The 27,229-nt window shown below is 44.3% G+C and overlaps 1 protein-coding gene and 11 non-coding genes across 12 annotated transcripts; 1 reads left to right on the forward strand and 11 right to left on the reverse strand.

Moving 5' to 3' along the window:
- Positions 1-69: 69 nt before the first annotated feature.
- trnae-cuc (transfer RNA glutamic acid (anticodon CUC)) lies at positions 70-141 on the reverse strand. The gene has a single exon. It is a non-coding gene; the product is annotated as a tRNA-Glu (tRNA).
- A 1,310-nt stretch (positions 142-1,451) lies between these two features.
- Positions 1,452-1,523, reverse strand: trnae-uuc (transfer RNA glutamic acid (anticodon UUC)). The gene has a single exon. It is a non-coding gene; the product is annotated as a tRNA-Glu (tRNA).
- A 1,555-nt stretch (positions 1,524-3,078) lies between these two features.
- Positions 3,079-3,150, reverse strand: trnae-cuc (transfer RNA glutamic acid (anticodon CUC)). Its single transcript has one exon. It is a non-coding gene; the product is annotated as a tRNA-Glu (tRNA).
- Positions 3,151-4,054: 904 nt separating this feature from the next.
- On the reverse strand, positions 4,055-4,126 carry trnae-cuc (transfer RNA glutamic acid (anticodon CUC)). The gene has a single exon. It is a non-coding gene; the product is annotated as a tRNA-Glu (tRNA).
- A 3,617-nt stretch (positions 4,127-7,743) lies between these two features.
- trnae-cuc (transfer RNA glutamic acid (anticodon CUC)) lies at positions 7,744-7,815 on the reverse strand. Its single transcript has one exon. It is a non-coding gene; the product is annotated as a tRNA-Glu (tRNA).
- Positions 7,816-8,221: 406 nt separating this feature from the next.
- trnae-cuc (transfer RNA glutamic acid (anticodon CUC)) lies at positions 8,222-8,293 on the reverse strand. The gene has a single exon. It is a non-coding gene; the product is annotated as a tRNA-Glu (tRNA).
- A 428-nt stretch (positions 8,294-8,721) lies between these two features.
- Positions 8,722-8,793, reverse strand: trnae-cuc (transfer RNA glutamic acid (anticodon CUC)). Its single transcript has one exon. It is a non-coding gene; the product is annotated as a tRNA-Glu (tRNA).
- Positions 8,794-11,086: 2,293 nt separating this feature from the next.
- Positions 11,087-11,158, reverse strand: trnae-cuc (transfer RNA glutamic acid (anticodon CUC)). Its single transcript has one exon. It is a non-coding gene; the product is annotated as a tRNA-Glu (tRNA).
- A 407-nt stretch (positions 11,159-11,565) lies between these two features.
- On the reverse strand, positions 11,566-11,637 carry trnae-cuc (transfer RNA glutamic acid (anticodon CUC)). Its single transcript has one exon. It is a non-coding gene; the product is annotated as a tRNA-Glu (tRNA).
- Positions 11,638-12,180: 543 nt separating this feature from the next.
- Positions 12,181-12,252, reverse strand: trnae-cuc (transfer RNA glutamic acid (anticodon CUC)). The gene has a single exon. It is a non-coding gene; the product is annotated as a tRNA-Glu (tRNA).
- A 541-nt stretch (positions 12,253-12,793) lies between these two features.
- Positions 12,794-12,865, reverse strand: trnae-cuc (transfer RNA glutamic acid (anticodon CUC)). The gene has a single exon. It is a non-coding gene; the product is annotated as a tRNA-Glu (tRNA).
- A 3,782-nt stretch (positions 12,866-16,647) lies between these two features.
- tacr1b (tachykinin receptor 1b) lies at positions 16,648-26,635 on the forward strand. The gene is made up of 7 exons (XM_030434828.1): positions 16,648-17,058; positions 19,288-19,463; positions 20,722-20,916; positions 23,079-23,229; positions 23,476-23,672; positions 23,816-23,912; positions 26,007-26,635. Exons 1-7 carry the CDS (start codon positions 16,840-16,842, stop codon positions 26,190-26,192), a joined length of 1,221 nt encoding a protein of 406 aa, XP_030290688.1. The 5' UTR covers positions 16,648-16,839; the 3' UTR covers positions 26,193-26,635.
- The last annotated feature ends 594 nt before the right edge of the window (positions 26,636-27,229 follow it).

A 27,229-nucleotide genomic window follows, 5' to 3' on the forward strand; every position in this document is an offset into this window, starting at 1 on the left:
ACAGGTCAGACAAGAGGCAACGGAGTGGTCGGATAAGGCAGTTGGACGTCTGGGGGCCTTAAACAAGTGTTCCCTGACCGGGAATCGAACCCGGGCCGCGGCGGTGAGAGCGCCGAATCCTAACCACTAGACCACCAGGGAGGGGTGTTATATATGACGTCATGTTTAATGATGGTGTCAAGGTGTCGAAAGCGTACCAGGCAAGAATCTGCGAAGAAAACTGCTTAACTAAGCATGGTAATTCGTGACATAGTCCTGCAAGGCAACAGGCCGAACTCTGGCCCGCACCGGCCTTGGGTCCGGCACCACAACCTCCTGGTGCTGCAGGGGGTGGGACAGGGGCGGGGGGTGTAACTACGGACGGGGGTGGGCCCGGATCAGTGGCCATGTTGTAGGGGAATGGTGACTGGGCTCGTGCCGTGGCCGAGTGCTCAGAGAGGGGTGCTGGGACTTTCTTCAGCCTACTAGCATGCCACCGTGATCCGTCGTCGAGCAGAAATGTGGCGAGGCCAAGAAGGCGACTGATCTGTCTGGGTTGGGACCAGAACGAGGCCATCTTGTTGTGTCGCTGCGGCCGTTGAGCCCTGACCCAGTCGGAGACCTGAAGGGACGGTGGCCTCGCCCCTGCATTTCTTATCAACCCTTTCCATCGTCTCCCGCTGCCGTGCAGCAACAGTCTCTCGGATTTGGGCCAGGGAGGGTGTGGGGAAGTCGCTATGTGGCGCTCGGAGCCTGTGCAATGGCAGTCCCAATTCTCGTCTGAGCATCAGAAACGCTGGTGACACCAATGTGGTGGAGTGATGGCTTGCTCTGTAGTGCAGCAAGGTCTGGTTGAGTGCCTCTTCGAATGCACAGCCTTGGGCCAGGTGTGCACGAATTCCGTTCTTCAGTGTTGCATTGAAACGCTCTACTCCACCATTGGCCTGTGGGTGGTAAAAAGCGGCTCGGATGTGCTTGACACCCCTGCTGGCGAGAAAGTCAGAGAACTCTGCAGATGTCATCTGCGGGCCATTATCTGTTGTTATGGCCCGAGGCACGCCCCAGCGGGCAAAGAGGCCGTCCAGAATCCGGGCCATGACGTGCGACGTCACCGTCCCCACTGGCACAACCTCTGGCCACTTAGAGTGAAGGTCATAAACAACCACCAGGAAGCGCTGGTGGTGGGGAACACCACGGCCATGGATTTCCCCACAGATGTCCAGCTGTACATGTTCCCAGGGGCGTGAAGGCCAGGGGAGCGGTTGGTGGGGGTTCGGTTTTCCCACTGAGGAGGCACGCTGAGCAGTCCTGGACCAGATGCTCAATATGTGATATAGTAGTGCCTCAATTAGATTCAACTTTATTGCCATTGTGCACAGAACAAGTACAGAGACAACGAAATGCAGTTATCATGTAAGCAGAAGTGCAGAAAGAAGCAGTAAAGTTCAAGTGTGTTCAGACTAAAGCAAGTGTTCCCTGACCGGGAATCGAACCCGGGCCGCGGCGGTGAAAGCGCCGAATCCTAACCACTAGACCATCAGGGAGGCATGCTGTGTATGACGTCATGTTTTCATCCGCTGTTTCAAATAGTCAATGAGTCTAGTATAATGAGTGTTATAGGAGTACGATGCTAGACCTGGTGCCTACATTACCCATAATACAACACTGAGTTACGTCACTGGAGACAGTTTACATGCAGCTTCCTCTGAAGCCACTAAAGGCTTTATAGAACCCAGTAAGACTTGTTTACACACTTTAATGTGGAACATTTGTTGGAGTCACACCCAATATGATCATCACCATTATGAAATCTCTATGAAAATGGTCACATGCATATTCACACACATAGGCACACATACCACTCTCACCACATATCTTTAGTGCAATAACTTCTTGTTAATCTTGAGGAACACGCGTTATTCAAGAGAAGTCGTGATCCGATTTCTCAGACCCAACGATAGAAGTCCACACATAGAGAAAATGCGCTCCACAAATGCTTGGGAGGCAGGGGCACTGACTGGGGCAAGTCTTGAATAAATGGCTTCCCTTGACCTCTAGAAATCCATATATCACCATGGCAACCCGGATGCCAGAGGACGCTGGCGTGAATAGCGCTGCTTCTCAATCCTTAGCAAAACTGCTTTTTTCTGTTGGAAAAAGAAAACCAAGTTGTCCTAACAAGCTCTGGGGCTGTGCTATTAACTTTGAAGGCTGCACACCTAAACCATCCGTGGACTCACTTTCTTCGTTGATCAGCTGTTAGCCTCGCTGGTCAGCTGTTAGCCTAGCAACGCTAACTTTCAAACTGACGTACTCAATATATGTGGGCTGTCCATCGTTGCTCCGCTGATCCTCCCTCCACCACAACCTCGAGGTTATTCACCGCCGGGCTCCTTTGTCGCTCTCCTCTGCTGCTGTGGTCTCTCCCGGCTCGCTGTGATGTTGGATGGTCACTGCTCCGCTGTTGCTGGCGGGGTCTCCAGGTGTTCAGTGCAGGAGCTCCTGGACCTCTGCTGTCAATTCGCCCCAGGCTCCATCACAGGGATTGGATCTCTTGGTCTCCTGCGTCGCCCCCGCCAGGCACCCGGAAACAGAAAAATGCCGGCGGAAGCAGTTATCTGTCATGGCAGCACCCATAGACTTCTGAAGAAATGGGTGAATACGGACGGTGCCATTCCATGGTGCTGACATCGGTACTAGTGTTCCCTCCGTGCTGACTGACAGGCACTCCATTTATTCTTTGTTTTGTTTGTTTGTTTGTTTGCCACCCTCTGGACTGGAGGAAGGGTAGCAGCACAGCGGATGCCGCAGGACAGGCAGTAATCAAGGGAGAAAACGAAGCGAAAACGAAGCTGAATTTATCTACAGTTTAGTTTTAGTTAGTTTTGCTTTGTTCATAGTAGTTTTTATTTCATTTTCGCTTTTTTTAATTGTCGTTTTTATATTTATTTCAGTTAACTAAATTATTTTTTCACTGCTAGTTTTGGTTTTAGTTGACTATAATAACCCTGGTACAGAGACAACGAAATGCAGTTGTCATCTAAGCAGAAGTGCAGAAAGAGGCAGTAAAGTTCAAGTGTGTTCAGAACTAAACAGGTGTTCCCTGACTGGGAATCGAACCCGGGCCGCGGCGGTGAGAGCACCGAATCCTAACCACTAGACCACCAGGGAGGGGTGCTGTCTGTGATGTCATGTTTTCTTCCACTGTTTCATACAGTCTATAATGAGTCTAGTATGATGAGTGTTATAGGAGTACGATGCTAGACCTCCGGTGCATATGGAGTGTGGTAGTAGTACCGGGGCGCCGAGCACGGAGCATTAGCCCCAGTTAGCACAACAGTAGAACAGCCTGTTGCTTCGAGCCGGGGCTGCAGCGCCGACAGCAGCGCTCTGGTCTGCTCCCCGAGCTCTGTGCCACCTACCGCTACCGGAGACTGGAGCTCCTGAGCTCTGGTCTCTATATGCGTATGGAGTGCGGTAGTAGTACGGAGCTAACGAGCATTAGCCCAAGCTGTGTTGCTCCGAGCCGGGGCTGCCTCGCCGACAACAGCGAATCCTAACCACTAGACCACCAGGGAGGGGTGCAGTATATGACGTCATGATTTCATCAGCTGTGTCAAACACTCTATAATTATTCAAGCAGTGTTGTAGGAGTATAATGTTAGACCTGGTGCCTACATTACCCATAACACAGCACTGAGTGACATCACTGGAGACATTTTACATGCAGCTTCCTCTGAAGCCACAAAAGGCTTTATAGAACCCAGTAAGACTTGTTAACACACTTTAATGTGGAACATTTGTTGGAGTCACCCTTTAAGATTTTACATAAACAAATCATATAATACATTTTGGGAGTTTTACATTAAAAATCTATTGTTGTGTTTACAATGAAGTGAACACAATTATTACATAATACATGATATACATAGTTATATAGTAGTGACTTGATTAGACTCAACTTTATTGCCATTGTGCACAGTACAAGTACAGAGACAACGAAATGCAATTATCATGTAAGCAGAAGTGCAGAAAGACGCAGTAAAGTTCAAGTGTGTTCAGAACTAAACAGGTGTTCCCTGACCGGGAATCGAACCCTGGCCGCGGCGGTGAGAGCGCCGAATCCTAACCACTAGACCATCAGGGAGGGGTGCAGCATATGACGTCATGTTTTCATCCGCTGTTTCATACTGTCTATAATGAGTCTAGTATGATGAGTGTTATAGGAGTGTAATGCTAGACCTGGTGCCTACATGACCCATAATACAACACTGAGTTACGTCACTGGAGACAATTCACATGCAGCTTCCTCTGAAGCCACAAAAGGCTTTATAGAACCCAGTAAGACTTGTTTACACGCTTTCATGTGGAACATTTTGTTGTATTTTAATGTGGCCTCCTGGTGCTGCAGGGGGTGGGACAGGGGCGGGGATTGTAACTGGGGACGGGGGTAGGCCTGGATCAGTGGCCATGTTGTAGGGGAATGGTGACTGGGCTCGTGCCGTGGCCGAGTGCTCAGAGAGGGGTGCTGGGACTTTCTTCAGCCTACTAGAGTGAAGGTGAACGACCACCAGGTGGGGAACACCACGGCCATGGATTTCCCCACAGATGTCCAGCTGTATATGTTCCCAGGGGCGTGAAGGCCAGGGGAGCGGTTGTAGGGGAGGGGTTGGTGGGGGTCCGGTTTTCCCACTGAGGAGGCACGCTGAGCAGTCCTGGACCAGATGCTCAATATCGCGGTCGATGGCTGGCCACCACACCAACTCACGGCACCGTTGCCTGAGTTTCACGATTCCCAGGTGACCTTCACGTGCCATTGACAGGACACGTGCACGCAAAGTGTTTGGGATGATGGTGCAGAGCCCCCTCGAGACACACGTCTCTGCCCAGCAGGAGAGCTCATCTTTCACCCGAGCAAACGGTTTCAACTCTTCAGGGATGCGGGACGGCCAGCCGTTTCTGATGTAAGTGCACAGCTTGGATAGTATTGGGTCTCTTCCTGATTCAGTGTTCAGTTCTTCCAGTGTGACTACTGGCAACTACTGTAACGGTGTATAGAGCGCTTGGATGAGAGCTGGTTCTTCATCGTGTGATGGAACAGAAGGGTTTGGGGCTGCGATAGAGCGAGAAAGGAGATCTGCCACCACGTTTTCCCTGCCCGGCGTGAAGATGAGGTCATAGTGGTACTGGCGGAGGCGTTGCGCCCAACGATGGAGTCGGAGAGGCTTGTGTCCCGAACCTGACGTGGAGAGCACTGTTGTGAGGGCCTGGTGTTCCATCCTGATGGTGAAATGACGGCCATAGACATACATGTGACACTGCTCGCATGCCCACACACAGGCCAATGCTTCACGTTCACCCACGGAGTACTGCTGCTCAGTGGGTGTCAGGGCCCGAGATGCGAAGGCGATTGGCCTCTCCGTGCCGTCATGAAGCTGCGACAGGACAGCTCCAACTGCAGCAGTGGAAGCATCGCAGGTGATGAAGGTTGGGCTGGAGAGGCTGAAATGGGCGAGGACAGGAGGTGATGTTAATTGTGTTTTCAGCATGGAAAAGGACTCAGTGCACTGTGGTGACCAGTCCCACGGCTCCTCCTTCTTCAGGAGCTGGCGGAGGGGTGCTGTCGTTTGTGAGTAGTTGGGCAGGAAACGCAAATAATGAGCCGTCATTCCCAGGAACGATGCAACCTGTGTGGTGGAGGTTGGTTCAGGGATGCGTTGTATTGCATCAATGTTGGAGGAGAGAGGTGCAATGCCATCGGCTGAGAGGCGGAATCCAATAAAGTCCACAGTCGGTACTGAGAAGAGACATTTCTCCCCGTTCAGTGTCAGGTGATGTTTGGTGAGGGCCACAAACACTCTGTGTAGGCGGGCATCGTGGGTGGCTTGGTCTGGCCTATGCACCACAATGTCGTCCAGGTAAACTGCTGTCCCCGGGACCCCAGCGAGAATTGTGGACATGACCTTTTGGAAGCAGCTGGGGGCAGAGCTAAGACCAAACGGCATGCGTGTGTACCTGAAAACCCCAGCGTGTGTCACAAATGCTGTCAGGTCCCGGCTAGCCGGGTGAAGGGGAACTTGCAGGTAGCCCTGGCGTAAATCCAACTTTGAGAAGACCATTGATCCATGGAAAAGAGAGGTGAGCTCCTCAGCTGTAGGTAAAGGGTATTTGTCTGGAATGATAGCTTTATTGACCTGTCGCAGATCCTCACAGACCCGGAGACCCCCTGACTTTTTCTGTGCGACCACCAGATTTGAGATCCAAGGTGCTGCATTTATTGGCTCGATGATGCCCTCTTTTAGCAGGGAGGTGAGCTCTGCAGTGACGCCCTCCCGGAAGGTGAGTGGCAGGCGCCTGAGGGGTTGAATAACTGGTGTCACTGCAGGGTCAACCAGGGGCCGATGAGTGAATGCTGTTAAGCGGCCCAGGCCGTGCTGGTGCATTGTTGGGGAGACCTGCATTATAGCTCTTCCATTATTGTCCATCAGAGAGAAGCCCAGTGCAATGAAGAGATTAAGGCCAAGATGGTTGGTTCCCCGCTGTGCCACATGAAAAGGGAAGGAGGGAAGGTGCGTCGTACCGTAGCGGACAGGCAGGTCAATGGTGCCCACTATCCCAATGGCAGAATTTGCATATCCCCGCAAGCTTGTGGATGGGGGTCCCAGTGGCATGTGGGAAAAGAATTTCCTGTATGTGGCCAAATTGAGGAGCGACGCCGCAGCTGCGGTATCCAGGATGAGTGGCACGCTTACCTCCCCCAGCTGCACTGTGCAAGTTTTGAATGATACTCGTGTAGAACGGATATTACTAATCTCTGTGTATCCGGAAGTGGACTGGGGAAGCCTGTGCTGCTGTGCCTCAGTGTTTGGAGCTGAACGACAGACTTTAGCGAAATGGTTTAATTTAGAACAGTTTCTGCAAACCTGTCCACGGGCAGGGCACTGTGATGCTCTTGTAGCATAGGAATTGGATCCACAGTTGCCGCAATTGCGTCTGGGGCCCACAGTGGGGCGCTGTCTATTCATTTGTTGCACTAGCAGGCTGTCATCACTATCAGTGGGCGGGGAAATCTGTGACGTTTCTGCGCGCTGCAGCTGTTGTGCTAACGCTGTGTGGTGAGCAGGGCTGGTCAGCAGAATAGAGCATTGTAGAGCACATTCCACTTGTAATGCTATTTTGACTGCACCAGTCAGTGTCAAATCATCAGGTTCCGTAAGCAGTTTTTCTCGTGTCTTGTCACATGACGTGCCTTCTATCAGTTGGTCTCTGATAATTTGGTCATGCAACGCTCCATACTCACAGGCTCGTGCCAGCTCACGTAGATCAGCTACAAAAGTCTGTATGGACTCGCCGGGTCGTTGGTGGCGCTTCCTGAGTCTGTACCGCCGAATCATGACACGTTGTTTCCCGGAGAAATGGTCCGTCAGCAGTTTGACTGTAGCCTCGAAAGTTGTTGCTGAGCCGAGTGCTCCAAGAACACGCTGGCCCTCGGTACTGAGGCAGTGGACGAGTATAGCGGTCTTTCGCTTGTCGGGAAGCTCGTCGTTACATCCACTGATCAGCTGTTAAAGTGTTTACAGTGACGTGAACACAATTATTACATAATACATGATATAGATAGTTTCATAGTAGTGATTCCATTAGATTCAACTTTATTGCCATTGATCAAAGTACAAGTACAGAGACAGTGAAATGCAGTTATCATGTAAGCAGAAGTGCAGAAAGAAGCAGTAAAGTTCAAGTGTGTACAGAACTAAACAAGTGTTCCCTGACCGGGAATCGAACCCGGGCCGCGGCGGTGAGAGCGCCGAATCCTAACCACTAGACCACCAGGGAGGGGTGCTGTGTATAACGTCATGTTTTCATCCTCTTTTTCAAATAGTCTATAATGAGTCTAGTATAATGAGTTTTATAGGAGTATGATGCTAGACCTGGTGCCTACATTTACCAGAACTGCAACATTAAACTCAACATCTGATTTAATTGTTTATTTATTCAATTTCTGAGTGTTACATGGGTCCATATGACCATGATGTAAATGTTTATAGTACTATGAAGTCTGCATAATAGATATTTAAGAGAATATGATTACATGATACATGATATACATCAACTGATAACATAGCAATGATTTGATTAGATTCAACTTTATTGTCATTGTGCACAGTGCAAGTACAGAGACAATGAAATGCAGTCAGCAGCTAATCAGTTAAGTTGAAGTGTGTTAAGAGTAAAACCTGTGTTCCCTGACCGGGAATCGAACCCGGGCCGTGGCGGTGAGAGCGCCGAATCCTAACCACTAGACCACCAGGGAGGGATACAGCATGTGATGTAATGTTTTCATCGGCTGTTTCAAATAGTCTATAATGAGTAGTTTAATGAGTTTTATAGGAGTGTAATGCTAGACCTGGTGCCTACATTACCCATAATACAACACTGAATGACATCACTGGAGACAGTTTACGTGCAGCTTCCTCGGAAGCCACAAAAGGCTTTTTACTACCCAGTAAGACTTGTTAACACACCTTGATGTGGAACTTTTGTTGGAGTCACCCTTTAAAATTTTGCATAAAGAAATCATATAATACGTTTTGGGAGTTTTAGTAGTTTTGACTCGTTTAGACTCAACTTTGTTGCCATTGTGTACAGAACAAGTACAGAGACAACGAAATGCAGTTATCATCTAAGCAGAAGTGCAGAAAGAAGCAGTGAAGTTCAAGTGTGTTCAGACTAAAGCAAGTGTTCCCTGACCGGGAATCGAACCCGGGCCGCGGCGGTGAGAGCGCCGAATCCTAACCACTAGACCATCAGGGAGAGGTGCTGTGTATGACGTCATGATTTCATCAGCTGTGTCAAACAGTCTATAATTATTCAAGCAGTGTTGTAGGAGTATAATGTTAGACCTGGTGCCAGAGTCCTGCACGGGTCTTATTTTGCAAACCCGCACCCGCCCGTACCCGTCGTACTTAAAACCGCATCCGACCCGTTTCCCGACAGTAGCACAAATTACATTCCGCACCCGAGCCGACCCGCTATAAATTGATACCGACGCCTGACCCGCACCCGAAGCAAAATTAGACTGACGCAATTTTCAAAAATGAAAGTAAGCCAGCGAGGGGAATGGGAGTTCTGGGAGGGCGCAAGCACGCATGAATGAGCTCATATGAAATATAGCTACCGTATTGACCAGAATATAGGACGAACCTGATTATAAGACGACCCCTCTTTTCAAGGCTTCAGAAAAAGACTCAGTCTCTTGGAAGCGGCCGCTTAGAGGACCACGATAAGCTTTTCTCTTACTGTTAGCGTTTTCAGACGATCTTTTTGGACCCGCCATCTTTGGACGTTACACTCCATAACTCCATATTTCTTGGCTGGCTGACAGTTGTTTGGCGCCTCCTCTGCACTGTTCTCCATTATCTTAAAATCAGCATCATAGCTCCGCCTCAGATGTCTGTTAACTTGCCACACTTTTGATCCACTTTGTTCCGTAAAATCACCGCGTCTCTCCATTTTTCATCTCCTGTCACTTCTTCTCCGCTGTGATTGACAGATAACCGCAGCCACAGTGTCAGTGACCTCTCTACAATAAGCTGGCGCCCTCTGCTGTTGCGGTCGTGTAGCGACCCAGACAACTATCAGCATGTGTCAACGGTTAGACCCCGATTATAAGACGACCCCACTTTTTCCACATAATTTTCATCCAAAAAAACCTCGTCAATACGGTACATGCTTATCATTTTGAAATGCAGGCATATTTTTGTAGATGTGTCGCTAATGATTTTTTTTTTTTGCACCTGACACCATGAAAATGACAATCGCAAAACTCGACCCGAGCTCTCTAGGCGTCCGACCCGATCCGCACCCGTGTCCGACACAGGACATTATTTTTCACCCGTTTCATCCAAATTGTGCGGGTCACCCGTCGGGTACCGATCCCGTGCAGGACTCTGCCTGGTGCCTACATTACCCATAATGCAGCACTGAGAGACATCACTGGAGACAGTTTACATGCAGCTTCCTCTGAAGCTGAATGCTCTTTTCCCAAATTCGGTCCTTACCCGGGGAACAGATAAAACGAGGGTTGAACAGGAACGCAAAGCATAACAACTGCTTGTTTTCTGCAATAAGACACACAAATAAGAAGGTATCAAGCCTAAGAGAGCCTTATAAATTAAGGTCAGCCAATGTGCATATCTGCGTGCACTCAGAGAAGGCAAGTTCGATTTCAAGTACAATTCACAATGGTGGGTGAGGCAACTACACCCTGTGACAAATCTCAGTGCCGTATGAAAAACAGTATCCAAAGACTTGAGACATTTGGATGACACATTCAAATAAAGCACGTCCCCATAGTCAAGAATGGGCAAGAAGGTAGCTGTAACTATTTTCTTTCTGACCCTAAGAGAGAAGCAGGTTCTATTTCTGAAAAAGAACCCAAGTTTCGCCCGAAGTTTAGTGACCAGCTTGTTTATATGGGCTTTAAATGAAAGCTCCTGATCTAGGGTAAAGCCCAGATACTTGTAGTTCAAAACCCGCTCTATAGATTTTCCTTTGGTTGTTAAACTATTTGTAATGTTCTGTGGTAGCACCTTTGCATGAGAGAAAACCATGAGTTTGGTTTTATCTGTGTTTAAAACCAGTTTAAGATCATCTTAACGAGACTGGATAACACTAAAAGCAACTTGCAAAGACTCAAGAGCCTGAGTGAGAGAGGTTGAACAGCAATAAACAATAGTGTCGTCTGCATAGAGGTGATACATTGAATTTGACAAGTTATTACAAAGATTGTTGATATAAATTGTAAATAAAATGGGTCCCAGCACTGAACCTTGGGGCACCCCTTTGGTGATGTCCAGAAAAGATGAGGTAGATCCAGCCACCTGAACACATTGTGTTCTATTTGATAAGTAGTTGGCAGCTGCATGTTTAGTGCTGTGCATCATAATACATGATATACATAGTTATATAGTAGTGATTCGATTAGACTCAACTTTATTGCCATTGTGCAAAGTACAAGTACAGAGACAACGAAATGCAGTTATCATGTAAGCAGAAGTGCAGAAAGAAGCAGTGAAGTTCAAGTGTGTTCAGAACTAAACAAGAGTTCCCTGACCGGGAATCGAACCCGGGCCGCGGCGGTGAGAGCGCTGAATCCTAACCACTAGACCACCAGGGAGGGGTGCTGTGTATGACGTAATGTTTTCATCCGCTGTTTCAAATAGTCTATAATGAGTCTAGTATAATGAGTTTTATAGGAGTGTAATGCTAGACCTGGTGCCTACATTTACCAGAACTGCAACATTAAACTCAACATCTGATTTAATTGTTTATTCATTCAATTTCTGAGGGTTACATGGGTCCATATGACCATGATGTAAATGTTTAAAGTACTATAAAGTATGCATTATAGATATTTTAGAGAATATGATTACATAATACATAGTTATACATAAACTGATAACATAGCAATGATTAGATTTGATTCAACTTTATTGTCATTGTGCACAGTGCAAGTACAGAGACAATGAAATGCAGTCAGCAGCTAATCAGTTAAGTTGAAGTGTGTTAAGACTAAAATCTGTGTTCCCTGACCGGGAATCGAACCCGGGCCGCGGCGGTGAGAGCGCCGAATCCTAACCACTAGACCACCAGGGAGGGAAGCTGCATATGACGTCATGTTTTCATCCGCTGTTTCAAATAGTCTATAATGAGTCTAGTATAATGAATGTTATTGGAGTATAATGCTAGACCTGGTGCCAACATTACCCATAATACAACACTGAGTGACATCACTGGAGACAGTTTACATGCAGCTTCCTCTGAAGCCACAAAAGGCTTTATAGAACCCAGTAAGACTTGTTTACACACTTTAATGTGGAACATTTGTTGGAGTTGCCCTTTAAGATTTTACATAAACAAATCATATAATAAGTTTTGGGAGTTTTACATTAAAAATCTATTCGGATACAGTCACTGATCAGCTGTTAAAGTGTTTACAGTGAAGTGAACACAATTATTACATAATACATGATATACATAGTTAGACATAAAATGATAATATAGTAGTGACTGGTTTAGATTCAACTTTATTGCCATTGTGCACAGAACAAGTACAGAGACAAGGAAATGCAGTTATCATCTAAGCAGAAGTGCAGAAAGAAGCAGTAAAGTTCAAGTGTGTTCAGAACTAAACAAGTGTTCCCTGACCGGGAATCGAACCCGGGCCGCGGCGGTGAGAGCGCCGAATCCTAACCACTAGACCACCAGGGAGAGGTGCTGTGTATGACTTCATGTTTTCATCAGCTGTGTCAAACAGTCTATTATTATTCAAGCGGTGTTGTAGGAGTATAATGTTGGACCTGGTGCCTACATTACCCATAATACAACACTGAGTGACATCACTGGAGACAGTTTACATACAGCTTCCTCCGAAGCCACAAAAGGCTTTATACTACTTTTTATTCGTAGTTGAACCAAGGAAGACTTGTTTACACACTTTAATGTGGAAAATGTGTTGGAGTTGCCCTTTAAAATGTTACATAAACAAATCATATAATACATTTTGTGAGTTTTACATTAAACATTTATTTAAATTCAGTCGCTGATTAGCTGTTAAAGTGTTTACAGTGAAGTGAACACAATTATTACATAATACATGATATACATAGTTATATAGTAGTGATTCGATTAGACTCAACTTTATTGCCATTGTGCACAGAACAAGTACAGAGACAACGAAATGCAGTTATCATGTAAGCAGAAGTGCAGAAAGAAGCAGTAAAGTTCAAGTGTGTTCAGAACTAAACAAGTGTTCCCTGACCGGGAATCGAACCCGGGCCGCAGCGGTGAGAGCGCCGAATCCTAACCACTAGACCACCAGGTAGGGGTGCTGTGTATGACGTCATGTTTTCATCCTGTTTCAAATAGTTTATAATGAGGCTAGTATGATGAGCTTTATAGGAGTGTAATGCTAGACCTGGTGCCTACATTTACCAGAACTGCAATATTAAACTCAACATCTGATTTAATTGTTTATTTATTCAATTTCTGAGGGTTACATGGGTCCATATGACCATGATGTAAATGTTTATAGTACCATGAAGTCTGCATGATAGATATTTTAGAGAACATTACATATTACATATATATAATACATATAAGTGTTTACAGTGAAGTGAACACATTAAGGTGATTATTCATCCAAATTATCTCCATTTAAACTCCAAATCGAGATCATTGAGCTAAACGGAGCAGCTCTGCTTCTCTGTGACGACACACAGGTCAGAAGGTTACTGGGTCGTGGCCCGGTTGGTTAAATTGCATGTCAGCTCAGTAAGTAATAGAAGAAGAGATACGTGACAGTACACGTAAATGGAGCGTTTTTATCTCCGAGCACAGCGACGACTCTCTGTCAGTCTGTCGCATCAGATCGGAGCTATTAGAATCCAATACAGAGGAAAACAGGAATTCAATCTCAGTCATCACCTGCTCCCCTCACAGCTGCCATATGTGACACCACAGCAGGTAGCGACGGGCTCATGTCTGAACTCGTGACGAGGAGAGGATGTGACATGAAAACACGAGAGGAAGAATTCACCCGGGAAACCACAGTGGGCTTCCTTCATTTATCTGCCACCTGCTTTCACGTGAAACTCAAATTAAAGTAGTGAGAACTCAATAACAAGGAGGTGTGATAGACGGCTGTGAGTTCAGTCTCACAGAAAACAGAAAAAAGACAGCGAGAAGAGAGTTAATGGATGATTGAGGACGAGGAGAGGAGAGAGTGGAGAGTCAGAACAGAATCAGGCTCCAGAATGATCAGAGGATTTGAAACTTCTATTTGATGTCCCAAAAAAAAAACAGCATAATTTATCACACACAGCGATACAACAATATTATTAATGACTTTTCACTCCCAAAGATTAAATAATAAACATTATGCTGAACAGCAAATATGAGGATTTTAAATGTTGTATGAAAGAAGTTCTCAGATCTTTTTAATTAAACTGGCAACAGACGAGTTTTTTCGCTTTAATTCAACATTCTGGATTAATTACTGACGACGGCATCCACATGTAGTTTGGTTGCGTATAAACTTTGCTTCCACTGTGGAATCCAGTCGTCTACTGGGCTCGATAATCCTGCAAAAATGAGGGTTGGATTGCGGCACAAAGGAAGCAACCGAAACAGGAAGAGGCATCGTTTTCCCCGGTCACCATCCGCAGGTGATGGTGGAACAACTGGAATAACTACAGAAGAAGAAGAAGAAGAAGAAGAAGCATCTGATAGAGGAGGTGAAGAAGTTGAAGAGGGAGAATGATAGAAACCGACGAAAAACAAGAGTGAAACGACGGGCGTTCACTGGATGGAGAGCGCTCCGGTGTTGTGTTGAAGTCTGTTCCCTCGCTGATGTGTGTTCACCATCACCACTGAGACTTGAGACTGTACAGGTGTGGTTAAAATACCACAAACATCTGCGCACCTGTAGTTTTATCAGGGACCTTCTTATCATTCTTCGTCTGTATTTGACAGAAGAGAAAGAAAACTGAACGATGGACGTTATCAATGGTTCAGAAACCCGTGAAGTGATTTCGGTATGAACATGATGAGTGGAATAATTTTCTCATTTCGATTATAAACATTAGAAAATAAGTGTATTTTTAAAGGTATCAACATTTTGAAAATCTCCTTGTTTGCTCTCACGTGTGTTTGTGCACATATGTGTGTGTTTCAGGCAAAAAGCATCAACAGGGACTGAAAGATGAGAAAACTGAGGGAAAAAAATAATCTTCCTTTTTGCCCCGAGGTCTCAATCCTCGCTCCACATACGACATCAGATATGAAAAACTGTGTGTGTTTGTGTTTGTGTGTGTGTGTGTGTTTGTGTGTGTGTGTCACATGGACACGGTCACATTCGATTATACCACAGAAACACTCTTCAAACAAAGGATAAGGTCTTATCTGTGTGACATGCAAATTGGTTTATTCATTAGGCGCCGCAGCAGAAATTAATACCATCACTCGTCACTCCGCTCGTGTGAAAGAGTTTCTATTGAAGAGAGACGATAAGAGAAGAAGAAGAAGAAGAAGAAGAAGAAGAAGAAGAAGAAGAAGACGACAATGTGGTGATGAGCTGATACGACCGGAGGGACGTGGAGGAGAGTCTGAGTTCTGACATGTGGGAGAAAAAAATGATTGAACACACAAATAAGTTGAGAATTAAATCAAAGAAGAATGTTGAATCACATGCTGAGAGCAATATGGGAATAATTCATTTATAGAAGCATAATCTTTAGAGTGCAGAAGAAGTGGAAGAAATATTCAGCTCCTTTAAAAAAGTATAAAAACAACATTATGTGTAAAAGTACTGCGTTCAGAATCCTAAAAGAACAGAAGTAGTATCACCTAAATATATTTGAAGTATCAGCAGTTAAATTGACGGTTGTAAATGTCTGAACAGCTGAACTTCATTTACAGTTCGCTAGTTTAGTCTCATGGTTCTCAACCTCGGGGTCGAGGCCCTCCGAAGGGTCACCGGATCAACCTGAGAGGTCGTCAGATGGTTAATAAAGAAAAAACAAGTTCTGATACACAAATCTATAACAAACTTCTCTCCTATATTTGCTTTTGAGAAGATGTTGCGAGATGTTCATCAAAATAAACAATTGCATATGATTAAAAATGGCAAATTATAGTTAATTAAACTTAGTTAACAATTATTTCACCTTAACAAGCAACAAAATGCTTTACAAACTATATAGAAGCAAATTGTTTATTGGAAAGTTAAAAGTGATGTTCACAATACTTTATAAATGTTTAATAGATACTGTGTAGCTCTTTTATAAACATTATTTAGCCGTTAGAGAACTACAACTTGTGTTTTTAACCTTTACAAATGTTTTATGAACAGTGAAATATCTGAACTAAATCTAATTAACTAAAAATTAACCATTTATAACTGATGGTTATTATAAAGTGTTGCCTGTGTTATTAAGTTATTTCAAGCATAGAAGTAAGTTTAACCCATAGGTGGCCATATTTAATGAATAAATGACAATATAATATAAAAGAACAAAACAAAAGTAACAGTATTTTAACAAATTCTCTAATTTATTTACAGCTAATATACAAACAATTATCCTCAGTTTATTTGCCTCCCAATTAAATACATAAATAACGATCCCAGTTTATTTACAATCCAGATATTCACAGTGTTCGAAAATAAATATTAACACCCCTACAAAACGTTTCCTCTTTCATCCACCTGCCAAAAAACATCTGTATTGTTTATATATTTTGTAATAACGACTGAAAAACGTTCTTAACTCTGCTCACTACACCACAGTGTGTTATAAACACTTTATTAGTTGTTCATATACGATTTTAAAACCCTTCTCATTATATAAAACCAATATCATCAGACTGACCCGCAGCGCTTCAGGACTAATCCTGCTCAGATCGTATTAGAGGGTCCGGATGAGTTCTGCTGCATGTCAGGGTCAAATACACTGATCCATAATATCTGGTACCAGAGCAGGACTAATCATTTGGTGTGTTTATAAGGAAGTGTGTGTGTGTGTGTGTGTGTGTGTGTGTGTGAGACGGGGGAGGGTACAGAGGAGGGAGGGGGCTGCGGGTTCAACAGCCTGGAGGACGTCAGTAGGTTCGGTGGGCTGCGTCGTGCGTTTTGGTGCGGTGGAGAGCGCGCAGCCACGGTGCGTAAAGCAGCTCCACCGGGAGGAAAATGTGGAAATATCGCCTTTTATATCTCCCCACCCGCTGCTCCTTCTCCTCTCAGAAGTTCCAGTAACAGGACACTCGTCTATTTTTAAACATCCAACCTCAGATGCGCGGAAGATGGAGCCGCTCTGCAACGCCACCGATAATTCTACCGGGACGAACGCGTCCGTGAACTGCAGCGACGGCTTCAACCAGTTCGTCCAGCCGGGCTGGCAGATCGCTCTGTGGGCTGTGGCGTACTGCAGCATCGTCGTGGTGTCTGTGCTCGGGAACACGGTGGTGATCTGGATTATTCTGGCGCACAAACGCATGAGGACCGTCACCAATTACTTCCTGGTGAGTGAACAGCGAGTGAGTGTTTGTTCAGGTTCCAGGTGAAATGTTCAGGTTTTGAGTTTGAGAGGAGGATGAACGTTTGGAGCTGTTTAACCATCGTGAAGTTTAACTCCTGTGTGAAGGATGTCTGTTGGTAACACTTTACATGAAGATACACAGAAATATGAGGAGTAACTAAAGGAATTAATGAGGAAAGACTGATAATTAATTAACTGTCTGGATTAATTAAATGAATCAAGGAATTATTCAAACTCTCTTCTTTCTGAACACTTTGGAGCTCAGATATTATATCAAAACATGGAATGGCAGAAGTGTTCGTAACTTTAGATTCATTTCAAGTGAACGTTGTTACATATTGACTTTATTTCCTTTCAGATTTAGTTCATTGATCTCTCTGTAAATCACCTAATTCCTCATTTATCCTTGAAAACGTTCGGTGGTGTCGTTTCTGCATCTCTGCGTCCAAAATCACAGTGATGGAATGTAACTAAGTACATTTACTCAAGTACTACAGGCTGCTTGGGAACAATTCTACCTTACTCAAGTGTTTTAAAACATTATTGTTTACTGTGGCTGTGAGGAAAATTAGAGTCATTTCTTATTTTAAACTGTAATCCAGATATTTTCTTGTATTCGCAGCTCTGTAGGTTGCCTCGTGTCTGAATGTTTCTTAGGCTTTTGCTAAAAAAAAAAAGGGGGAGAAAGTACAAAAAAAACCCCTGTGAAATAATAAGAAAACAAAACATAAATACTCTGTCTGGAATTCAGAACATGCGAGAGGTCAGAGGTGAACTGTATGTTTACCGCAGGTCGAGATTAGCACCTGTTACTGCACATTAACGGTTGTTTGCCCAAGAAATTAGTCTCCCAGGCGACTCTTCCTCCTAAACACAGCCGATCAGATGCTTCAGTTTGTTGTTTTTAAGTTTTTAAAAAGCATTCAACTCAGTTTCCTGACCAAGAAATGTGTTCAAATCTGATATATTGTCTCTTACTTGCCTTTGGCTGTAATGAAAGGTTATTGAATGTGTGCAGACTCCTGGAAGAGGCACTAAAAGTAGGAGGTTGTCACGGTGAGCAGCGCTGCAGGAGGTTGTTTTTAATCCCTTTTTGTGGCGTTTTGAGTCGACACCATGATATCTTTAACAAACACTGTGACTTCTGCAGCCTGTCATAGTGTGCAGGCGTCAAAAACTATCATTTAATGCCTTTTTTTTTTCTTTGGCTGACACATCTGGCGTATCTGGGTCACTTTGCGTTAATACAAGCAATTATATCATCAGGCTTTGTTGTTATTCTGCTAATGAACACTAAAACATAATCAAAGCCTTTTAATTGTCTCATTAAACTTTTATTATTTGACTGCTTTGATTATCAAATAATCAATTATGGGACGAGCAGATTTAAATGACCGACTGATTGTTGTTTTCACTGCTGCTGATTGTTTTCCCCATTAATTGATTGCTAGTCGGATCAGTACTCGAGTAAATATACTCAGTTATAGGGGTGGGCAAAAATATTAATACGGCAATATATCGCGATACTTTGCCGCCCAATACAATATCGATTTTTCAACTCCAAATATCGATATATCGCCGAAGAGCAATTCTGCTGTGCGGCGGATGTATTTCTGTAGTAGAGAGAGTGGCTGAGGTCTTTGCAGAATGGATGGCAAGTTAACAACGCCTCCGCAATTTAAAGTTGACGTTTGGAAGCACTTTGGCTTCAAAGTTAAGAGAGATAGCAAGAACAACGAGCTGGACAAAGAGAATATTACTGCCCGGAAATTTCATGGGAATAAATGAAATGGAGAGGCTGTTTTGAATGAAATAGATTTGACTCAATTTGTCCTCTGATCAACATCATCTGATGTACATATACAGGTACTTGTGTTTTCATCTTTATTTATATCGCAATATCGTGATACGTATCGTATCGTGACCAAAGTATCGTGATACGTATCGTATCTTGACGTTCTTGCCAATATCCACCCCTACTCAGTTACGTTCCATCACTGAGTTTAGTTCATTACACAACATCATATTTTACAAACTCTTCACGTTTCGTATATAAATATCATAATTTGTAGAGTAATTAGTAACTAAAGATGTCAGATAAATGCAGTGGAGTAAAAAGTACAGTACAGTACTCGAGTAAATGTACTCATCAGGAGTATAAACCTGTTTAAACTCAGCTCCTCGTGTGCGTCACGCTCTCCCCCTCCTGCAGGTGAACTTGGCCTTTGCAGAAGCCGGCATGTCGGCATTCAACACGGTGATCAACTTTGCCTACGCGGTTCACAACGAGTGGTACTTCGGTTTGGTTTACTGCCGCTTCCACAACTTCTTCCCCATCGCAGCCATATTCGCCAGCATCTACTCCATGACGGCCATCGCTCTGGACAGGTGTGTGTGTGTGTGGAGTGTGAGTGTCTGCAGAGACTGTGTGTCTTTTAGATACATGTGGGTTTTTTTTATATAGGAGCCATTTTAAACCGTATCATTTTAAAGGAGCTGTTCATGCAAAAATGAAGATTGAGTCTTTATCTCCTCCCTCCATGCGGATGGAAAGTCAGGGGAAGTGTTGTGGTTCAGAAAACATTTCTGGAGCTTCACAGCAAACCGTTGCAGCGTTCTCCTGAACAAATGAAGTGGATGGAAACTCATTTTAAAAGGGAAATACAAAAAAAAAAGTTCCCTACAGCTCACCCCAACTTTTCCTCAAATGCCCTGAGATCCTGAATTGAATTGAGAATATGTTTGAAGTGTGAACTTTTAACTCTGTAGCTGCAGCGATGATTTATTTAGGAGTATAGCAGGAATATAACTAAAAGTGAGCTTGCAAACAGACAACAAAAGGGAAGACGGAGGAAAATACAAAAGTGATACAAAACTAAGGGAGAAAACTACGAGGAACAAACCAGGACGGAGGAACAGACACAGTGGACAAAAACAGGATGACGACAGAACCGACGTGACGACAACAACAGACGACTCAAGAAGAGCAACGGGACGACGCGGGTTTTAAAAACAAACTAACCTGACGACAGACACTTGGCAATATATCTCCGACAATCAGACGGGGGAGGAACACAGCAACACAGGAGGGAAACAGAGAAGGATGTAAAAAAAAAAAAAGTAACAAGACACAAGAAGATGAAACTACAAAATAAACAGAAAATCAACAAACCACAAAACGTGACAGATTCCAGCTTAAAAGGGTGTAAGTGACGTCATTTCAACTTCCACTCAGATTACACCCGATGACCTGTACAGAATCATGTTTTAACGCTGTAAGTCCTCATCTACGTTACTTGTATAGGAGATTTCTGCAATGATGTCTCAGAGTTGAGAAAAAAAACTAACCCGGAGCAGCAAGAAACATTGTGAAGGTAAAAACTCAAGACAAGTTGGCTGCTGACACCAGAAATCTCAAACGTCTGAATGTCCTTGAATGCAACAACAGGGAGAATTTGGTACTGATGATAATGGTGAGGAACCCAAAGACGCTTCACACAGGAAGGAGGCACAAGAAAAAGCACAAAGACGAGGAGTAAATAGTGGCAAAGTGTAAGAGTTCTTGGACAGCTGGGTGAAGTAAACTGTTACGTATCTCGTCCACTCGTTAAAATCTTCTCCCTCTGTGTGTCTGTGTGTTTTGCAGATACATGGCGATCATCCATCCCCTGCAGCAGAGGTTGACTTCCACAGAGACCCGTGTGGTGATCAGCGTGACCTGGATGCTGGCTCTGCTCCTGGCCTTCCCGCAGTACTACTACTCGTCCACTGCGCTGCTGCCGGGACGCACCGTCTGCTACATCGACTGGCCCGAATACACCAGCGTGGACTTCAAGAAGATGTGAGAACTTCTGTCGAAAACAACCTCTCGAAGTTTAAGTAGAGTTTGACATTTTGGGAAAACTGCTTTGTCTCACTTTTGTTCCAATTTGATGGATCCACGCAGCACAAGCTCGATATATTTATCTGTGAAACGACATGCTAGTTAATCTGATCCAGGCTAGCAGTTTCCCCCCACTTCCAGTCTTTGTGCTAAGCTAAGCTAACTAAATTCTCACTTCAGCTCTTCACTGTGACGTGTGACTGATAGAAAACAAGTTTATCTCCTAAAAATATTGAGTTTTTCTTGTTCAGTTTAGCTAAACATGCACACACGTCATGAGATTAAATCCTAGTGTGAACTGATTCGGTGAGCGTGGCGTAAAACTGGTGCTTATGTTTGAATATGCACTCCTCACATCCTCCTTCAGTAATCAGAGCAAGTTATTCTGGCTGCTGGTATGTCAAATATTTGATGTCCAGCATTAATCCAGCTTTGATATTTCCTGTGGCAGCAGCACACCTCTCTGGTTAATAAGGTGTGATCCCGTGTCATCCCACACTTGACAGGATGCCTCATGCGTCAGGGAGGCTGCAGGCTGAACGAGTGTGATAACCATTTCTCCTTGAGGGAATAATTTAGTATTATGAGGGAAAAAAACTGGACCATGCAGCTGAAGTGACGTCTCTTCAGGTGATGAATCTGTCTATGAGGATCGTTCTCATGTCTGGTCAGTTTTCTCCTGGAAATATCTGCGCAGCTAAAAGTGGAAAAAAGGGCATTTGATGAATTCGCTTCCAAAATTAACGCCTCAACCTTTCTGCAAAATGAAAGCATCTTTAATTTAGTGCCGCTGGTTGCTTTGGTCTGAGCTCTCTGCAGGAGAAGGAGATGAGGAATCACCTCCATGTTGGTGTGTGTATTGGAATGTGTGTGTGTGTAGCAATGAATGTAAACCTGCAGTGGATGATCTGACAGGAGAGAGTCCCTCGGGCATCAGACGGATCTCAGGTGGTGGAGTGTGACGTGGCCACAGAAACAACCAAACTAAAGACAAGAGTCTGCAGACACGCGAGCTGTGAGGCTGAACTCAGGCACAGCAGCGTTTCGAGCTAACTGCTCACGACAGCATGCTAACATGCACATAATGACGTTGCTAATGCTGCTGCTTAGCAATTAGTTTACCATGATCAGCATCTTAGTGTCTGTTAGCATGCCAACATTTTCTGATTAGCACAAAACACAAAGCGAAGCGCTGGACTCTTTAGTCGCACATGAGATTTGTGAAGGAAATTAAAGAAAGTTAAATTAGTCAGAATTATTTGACAAAAATGGTCTTGGTGATCGATTATGACCGCAAAATAACAAAAACATAATTCCCTCCCTTGTAAACAATGTAAAGTTTGAGCTAAATGCTAATATTGCTAATGTTTAGCAGACAAATGCTCACCATCATAGTTTAGTGTGTTAGCATGCTAATGTTCGCTTATTAGCACTAAAGTGTGTCTACAGGTCCTGTGCAGAAAAAGTAGTATAAAGCTTTTTGTGATGCATGTGGATATGTTGCATTGTGGGTAATGTAGGCACCAGGTTTGGAAACACTGTTGAACTCATTATGGAGGGTTTAAAAACAAATGATCAACATCCAAACAGCAGAGCTGGAGATATCAACACACATTCTTTTACCTTTTCAAAACCTGACGCCTACATTACCCACAATGCATCTCAGCCACTAAAGGGCAATTTAGCCTCAAAAGTTTTTATACTACTTTTTGTCACAGATGCAGTCGTACTCCCCGACATCCAAACAGACTTTATTGTGTATTAGTGGAGTTAGAATACTTCATTGATCCTTAGAGGAGAACTAACAGCTACCTAACTTTATTAAAAGTTATTAAAATGATCTCCGACTTTCTCAGCTGCAGCATTAAAGTGGAGGACAAATATCCAGCCTCTGTTATTACTGCTACTATGAATACTGCTGCCAGCTTCCTCTGCAGGTGAGATCAACCTTGAGATTGGCTTTTTGGTTTGTTTAATATTTAATCTAATGACGGCTGGAGACGCATTCAGCTGAAACACAGTCACACACCAGTTAGACACCACTGTGTGTTTGAAAACTGCAGAGTTACTTGCGGGTTTTTGAGCACAAAGCATGACACACTCTCTCTCACTCTCCCTAGATACTATGTGTGTGTGACACTGCTGATCTACTTCCTGCCCTTGTGCATTATGGGATGTGCGTACACGACGGTGGGAGTCACCCTCTGGGCGAGTGCGATTCCCGGGGACTCCTCTGAACACTACAAAGAACAGCTCATCGCTAAACGCAAGGTGATGCAAACACACACACACACACTGACACACACACACACACACACACACACTGACACACACACATACTGACACACACACACACCGTTTTTGTCTGCGGCCCTCTGAGTGCGACCGCGCTCCACCAAACCTCATTTAATTTAATGGTTTTTTAATCCCTGCCTGAAAACAAAAAAAAACAAAAAAATGTGGGACGATTATTTTAAAGCCTCCCCGTCGCCGCCGCCGTGTTCGTCTCTGTGGCAGGTGGTGAAGATGATGATCGTGGTCGTGTGCACTTTCGCTGTCTGCTGGCTGCCCTACCACGTCTACTTCCTGCTGCACCAGTTCTTCCCCGACTTGTTCGAGCAGCGCTACATGCAGCAGGTCTACCTGGCCGTCATGTGGCTGGCCATGAGCTCCACCATGTACAACCCCATCATCTACTACTGCCTCAACAGCAGGTAGGAAGTCTGGTGTCAACAAAAAGACTGTCTGTCTGTCTGGACGTCATGTGGAGGGTAATCTGTATTCGTGTCTGTAATCCCGTATATTTAATGCCTTTTTAATCCACCCGGTTTTGAATTATTTGTCTTCCACTCGGCAGGTTCAGAGCAGGTTTCCAGCAGGTGTTCTGCTGCTGCGCTCCTGCTGTCGGCAAGGAGGAGCTAGAGCTCAAATCACCTCGCTACCTGCAGACACAGGTGTGTGTGACGTCGGGTTCAGACATGATATCTAATATATCTATTAAAGGGCCAGTGGGAAGGATTAAATCACATTTAGTGGTTGCAGATTTTAACCGAGAGCCGGTGTTTAGTTTGTTTAATTCTAAGAGAAACAGAACGATTCTTAGTTTCATGTGATTACACACAAATTGAAATATAATTGTGAGTATTATATTCTATTCCTGCCTGTTAATCCTACACACTGGACCTTTAAGATGGTCACTCTGTCAGACTAGGCGACTATAGAGTCATAAATTCTTGCCATGACTCGGCGCAGAGACACGATGACCACACTCTGGTCCTCGACCAATCACAGTTTGTTATGTTTGATGTCCTCACTGATGTGATGTGAAGGAGTCGGCCTGAGAAAAGAAAGAAAAGAAGCGAGCGTGACCTTTCCTCTGTTTCACAGTTCGACCTTGCAGCACCAGCGACATCGTTCCTCTGTCACTTTACCATGTTTACAGCTGAAGAGAGCTCTGCGCTCCTATTGGTTAATGTCACTGAACTCGTCTTTCTGTCCGGCTGTCGAGAGGCGGCAGTTGTTGTCCGCTGTGATTCAGAACACAGAGTAAAACTAGAGACGTTATAAAGTCAAAGATGGAGGTTATATGACACAAATCTTGCCTGTTCTCACTAAAAGACTATTTGTTTTATAACAGGTAGCACATCGGCCATTTTGCACTGAAGAGGAGGAGATCATGCTGATGCATATTAACCTCCTCAACCCTGAACGCCTCTTCACATTTCCCCCTACGCAGTTTTAAAGTTTTCCCAAACTGCATGACAACAAAGATTTGAGTATTTCATTGTTCAAACACGTCTTTTAAGCTCTATGATGCTTTAATTAAGAAATATACTAAAACCAGAACATCCATAAGTTTAAAAAATGTATTAATCTTAAAGGGACAGTGTGTAATATATCTAGTATTTAGCGCCATCTAGCTGTGAGGTTCTACACTGCAACACTCCTTTGCTCACCCCTCCCGTTCTGAAGACGTTGGAGACGTTCCGGAAGCTACGGTGGCCCTGACGGACAAGAAACTCATTTTCAAAATATGGACTCTTTCCCAACAGTGTCGAGTATTTCTACTGAATCAAGTAGTGAGGTAAAGATGTAGTTAGATATTAAGTTAAGTTAGTTATTTTCGCTGAGCTCCCTCTCAGTTCCGCAGTCAAGCTAGCTCTGAGCGAAAACGCGTTCAGCCTTACTACGTAGTACCACGTAGTGCTTTGTGTCCCTCTCGGCAGTCCATAGTTTTTTTAAAACCGGGAAGACGTGGCGGCCTCCATAGAGCTGATTGTTGGCAGAGGTAATTGTTCACCAATGAGGACTTACTTATGAACGAAGACGTTGATTTGAGTTAATAAATTACTTAAATCGTTACACACTGTCCCTTTAATGTTTTCTACATTTTTTATGTAAAAGTCCACAAGATAAAGTTTGTTATTTTTGGAAACGTCAAGATTTTTGCTAGAATTGAATTGTTTAATTTCATGAACAACATGAAGTCGCATTGATGATCGATGTGTCGGTGCTCCGGGTTGAAGAGGTGATGTCGTCGTGTTTAACCTTCGGGGGGAAATAAATGTTTAAGGGTGACGTCCCAGTGACCGTTTAAGGTAAAGTTCTGGCTGTTCGTTTAAATGCCTGAAACAACAGTTTGCCGGCGTTGCCAAGGTGGCTGCTGAGTGATCAGAGTTGTCTGAATGTCTTTGATAAAACCATCACGTCACGTCCTTCGTCTGTCGAGTCGGGCTGTTATCGGGCTGAAATCATCTGAAGTCGTCTAGACTCGGCATCTTCGAAGAATGATGTTAATTAAAAAAGTATTTGACTGCTTGTCAAGTCCAATCACAGCTCGGGGCAATTAACCACAGCAGGTCTGTCAAGCTTTGGATTTCACTGCTAAAAAAGAGGAACTCGACATCTGACGAGGTTGGAAGATGGTGGAGCAAAAGTGGAAGGAAGGGATCAAACTTTGTGTCGACGTCAAATGATTGCAGACAGAACTTTGAGCTAGCTACTAAGACGATCACGACAAATGTGTCTCTGCATGAATCTGTTTCCAGGTGAGCATATACCGAGCCAGTCGGATGGAGACCGTCGTGTCCACGGCCGTCGATCCTGCAGCAGAGGAGCGGAAGAGGGCCGAGCTGCAGGCCTACAGCCCTCACAGCCGGCCTCATGTGGAGCTCAGGTCCAACGGCGCCGGCTCAGAGGCGTTTAACAAGAACCCGACCAGCCCGTCACAGTAGAGCCAACACCATCAGGTGGTGTGGTAACAAAGAGTCGAGGTGTGACGGGCCTCAAACGCACCGTCGTGTTCAGACGCTCACCTGCTGTGGTTCTGGTCGAGTTCTTTATGTTCTGAGGAGGCCCGGTGCTTCATCACATCACATGGATGATCGTCAGCGGTCGAGAGGAACAGCTAGCACATTTTTACTCAAGTGCTGCAATAATAAGCATAATTTAGAGGTACTTTATACAAGTATTTCCATTTTATATTACTTTATACTTCTACTCCACATTTTCAGAGGGTAACAGAGAGCCGGAGTCACGCCTGTTCCAGCGGACCGCATGGGAAAACAAAAGAGAAATAATGTTTTGAACCAGTTTGATTTGTGCTGTGACTCACACGATGTTTGTCAGTTGAAAAGATAATAAAAGTCACAGTTTGTTGTAATTAAAGTAAAATACCATCTAGTTTTGTGTTAAATAACAAGTAAGTAACAAATAAGTTCCCATGAGGTGAACCTGACGGGCCGCGGCTTCAGCTCTCTATGTTATAGTTTTTATCTGACAGCTATAGCCACAAATTATCTGATAGATTAAGAGTTTATATTCAATCGTTATTATTCATTAGTTTAACAGCACGTAACTACTTGGTACAATAAAAGCAGCATCAACTTAGGGCAACTTGTCATTTACATCAGTGGTTCCTGATCTTTTCCCGTCATTGAACCCTGAACTGGAACAAATTAGACCACAGACCCGGATCTAAAAGTAATTTAACTTATAGATAGTCAGACATTATGTCATTGTGCAGTGACGTACAAGAGAGTATAGTTAAAATAAATTATTCACTTTTTGGTTGGGATGTCCCGGAACCTCGTCAAACCCCGCAATAAGAAACACTGAGAAAAAAATATATACATTTTTGGCCAAAGAGGTCAAATTATTATTATTTATGTTTTCAAAAAAGAACAGATTTGAATATCAGAACCTTGTGAAGGCCCGACCCGAAAGGCCGGGTACCACTGGACTAAACTAACTGTCTATAAAGTAGCTCACA

Source organism: Sparus aurata, chromosome 12 (genome assembly GCF_900880675.1).
Source record: "Sparus aurata chromosome 12, fSpaAur1.1, whole genome shotgun sequence".
In the NCBI taxonomy this organism is placed as follows: domain Eukaryota; kingdom Metazoa; phylum Chordata; class Actinopteri; order Spariformes; family Sparidae; genus Sparus; species Sparus aurata.

Bases quoted from the DNA above. Each gene is read 5' to 3' on its own strand.
- tacr1b (XM_030434828.1), top strand. From the start codon at position 16,840: ATGGAGCCGCTCTGCAACGCCACCGATAATTCTACCGGGACGAACGCG. The intron at 20,917-23,078 runs GTGAGAACTTCT...CACTCTCCCTAG, and splicing joins AGCGTGGACTTCAAGAAGAT to ATACTATGTGTGTGTGACAC. The intron at 23,673-23,815 runs GTAGGAAGTCTG...TCCACTCGGCAG, and splicing joins TACTACTGCCTCAACAGCAG to GTTCAGAGCAGGTTTCCAGC.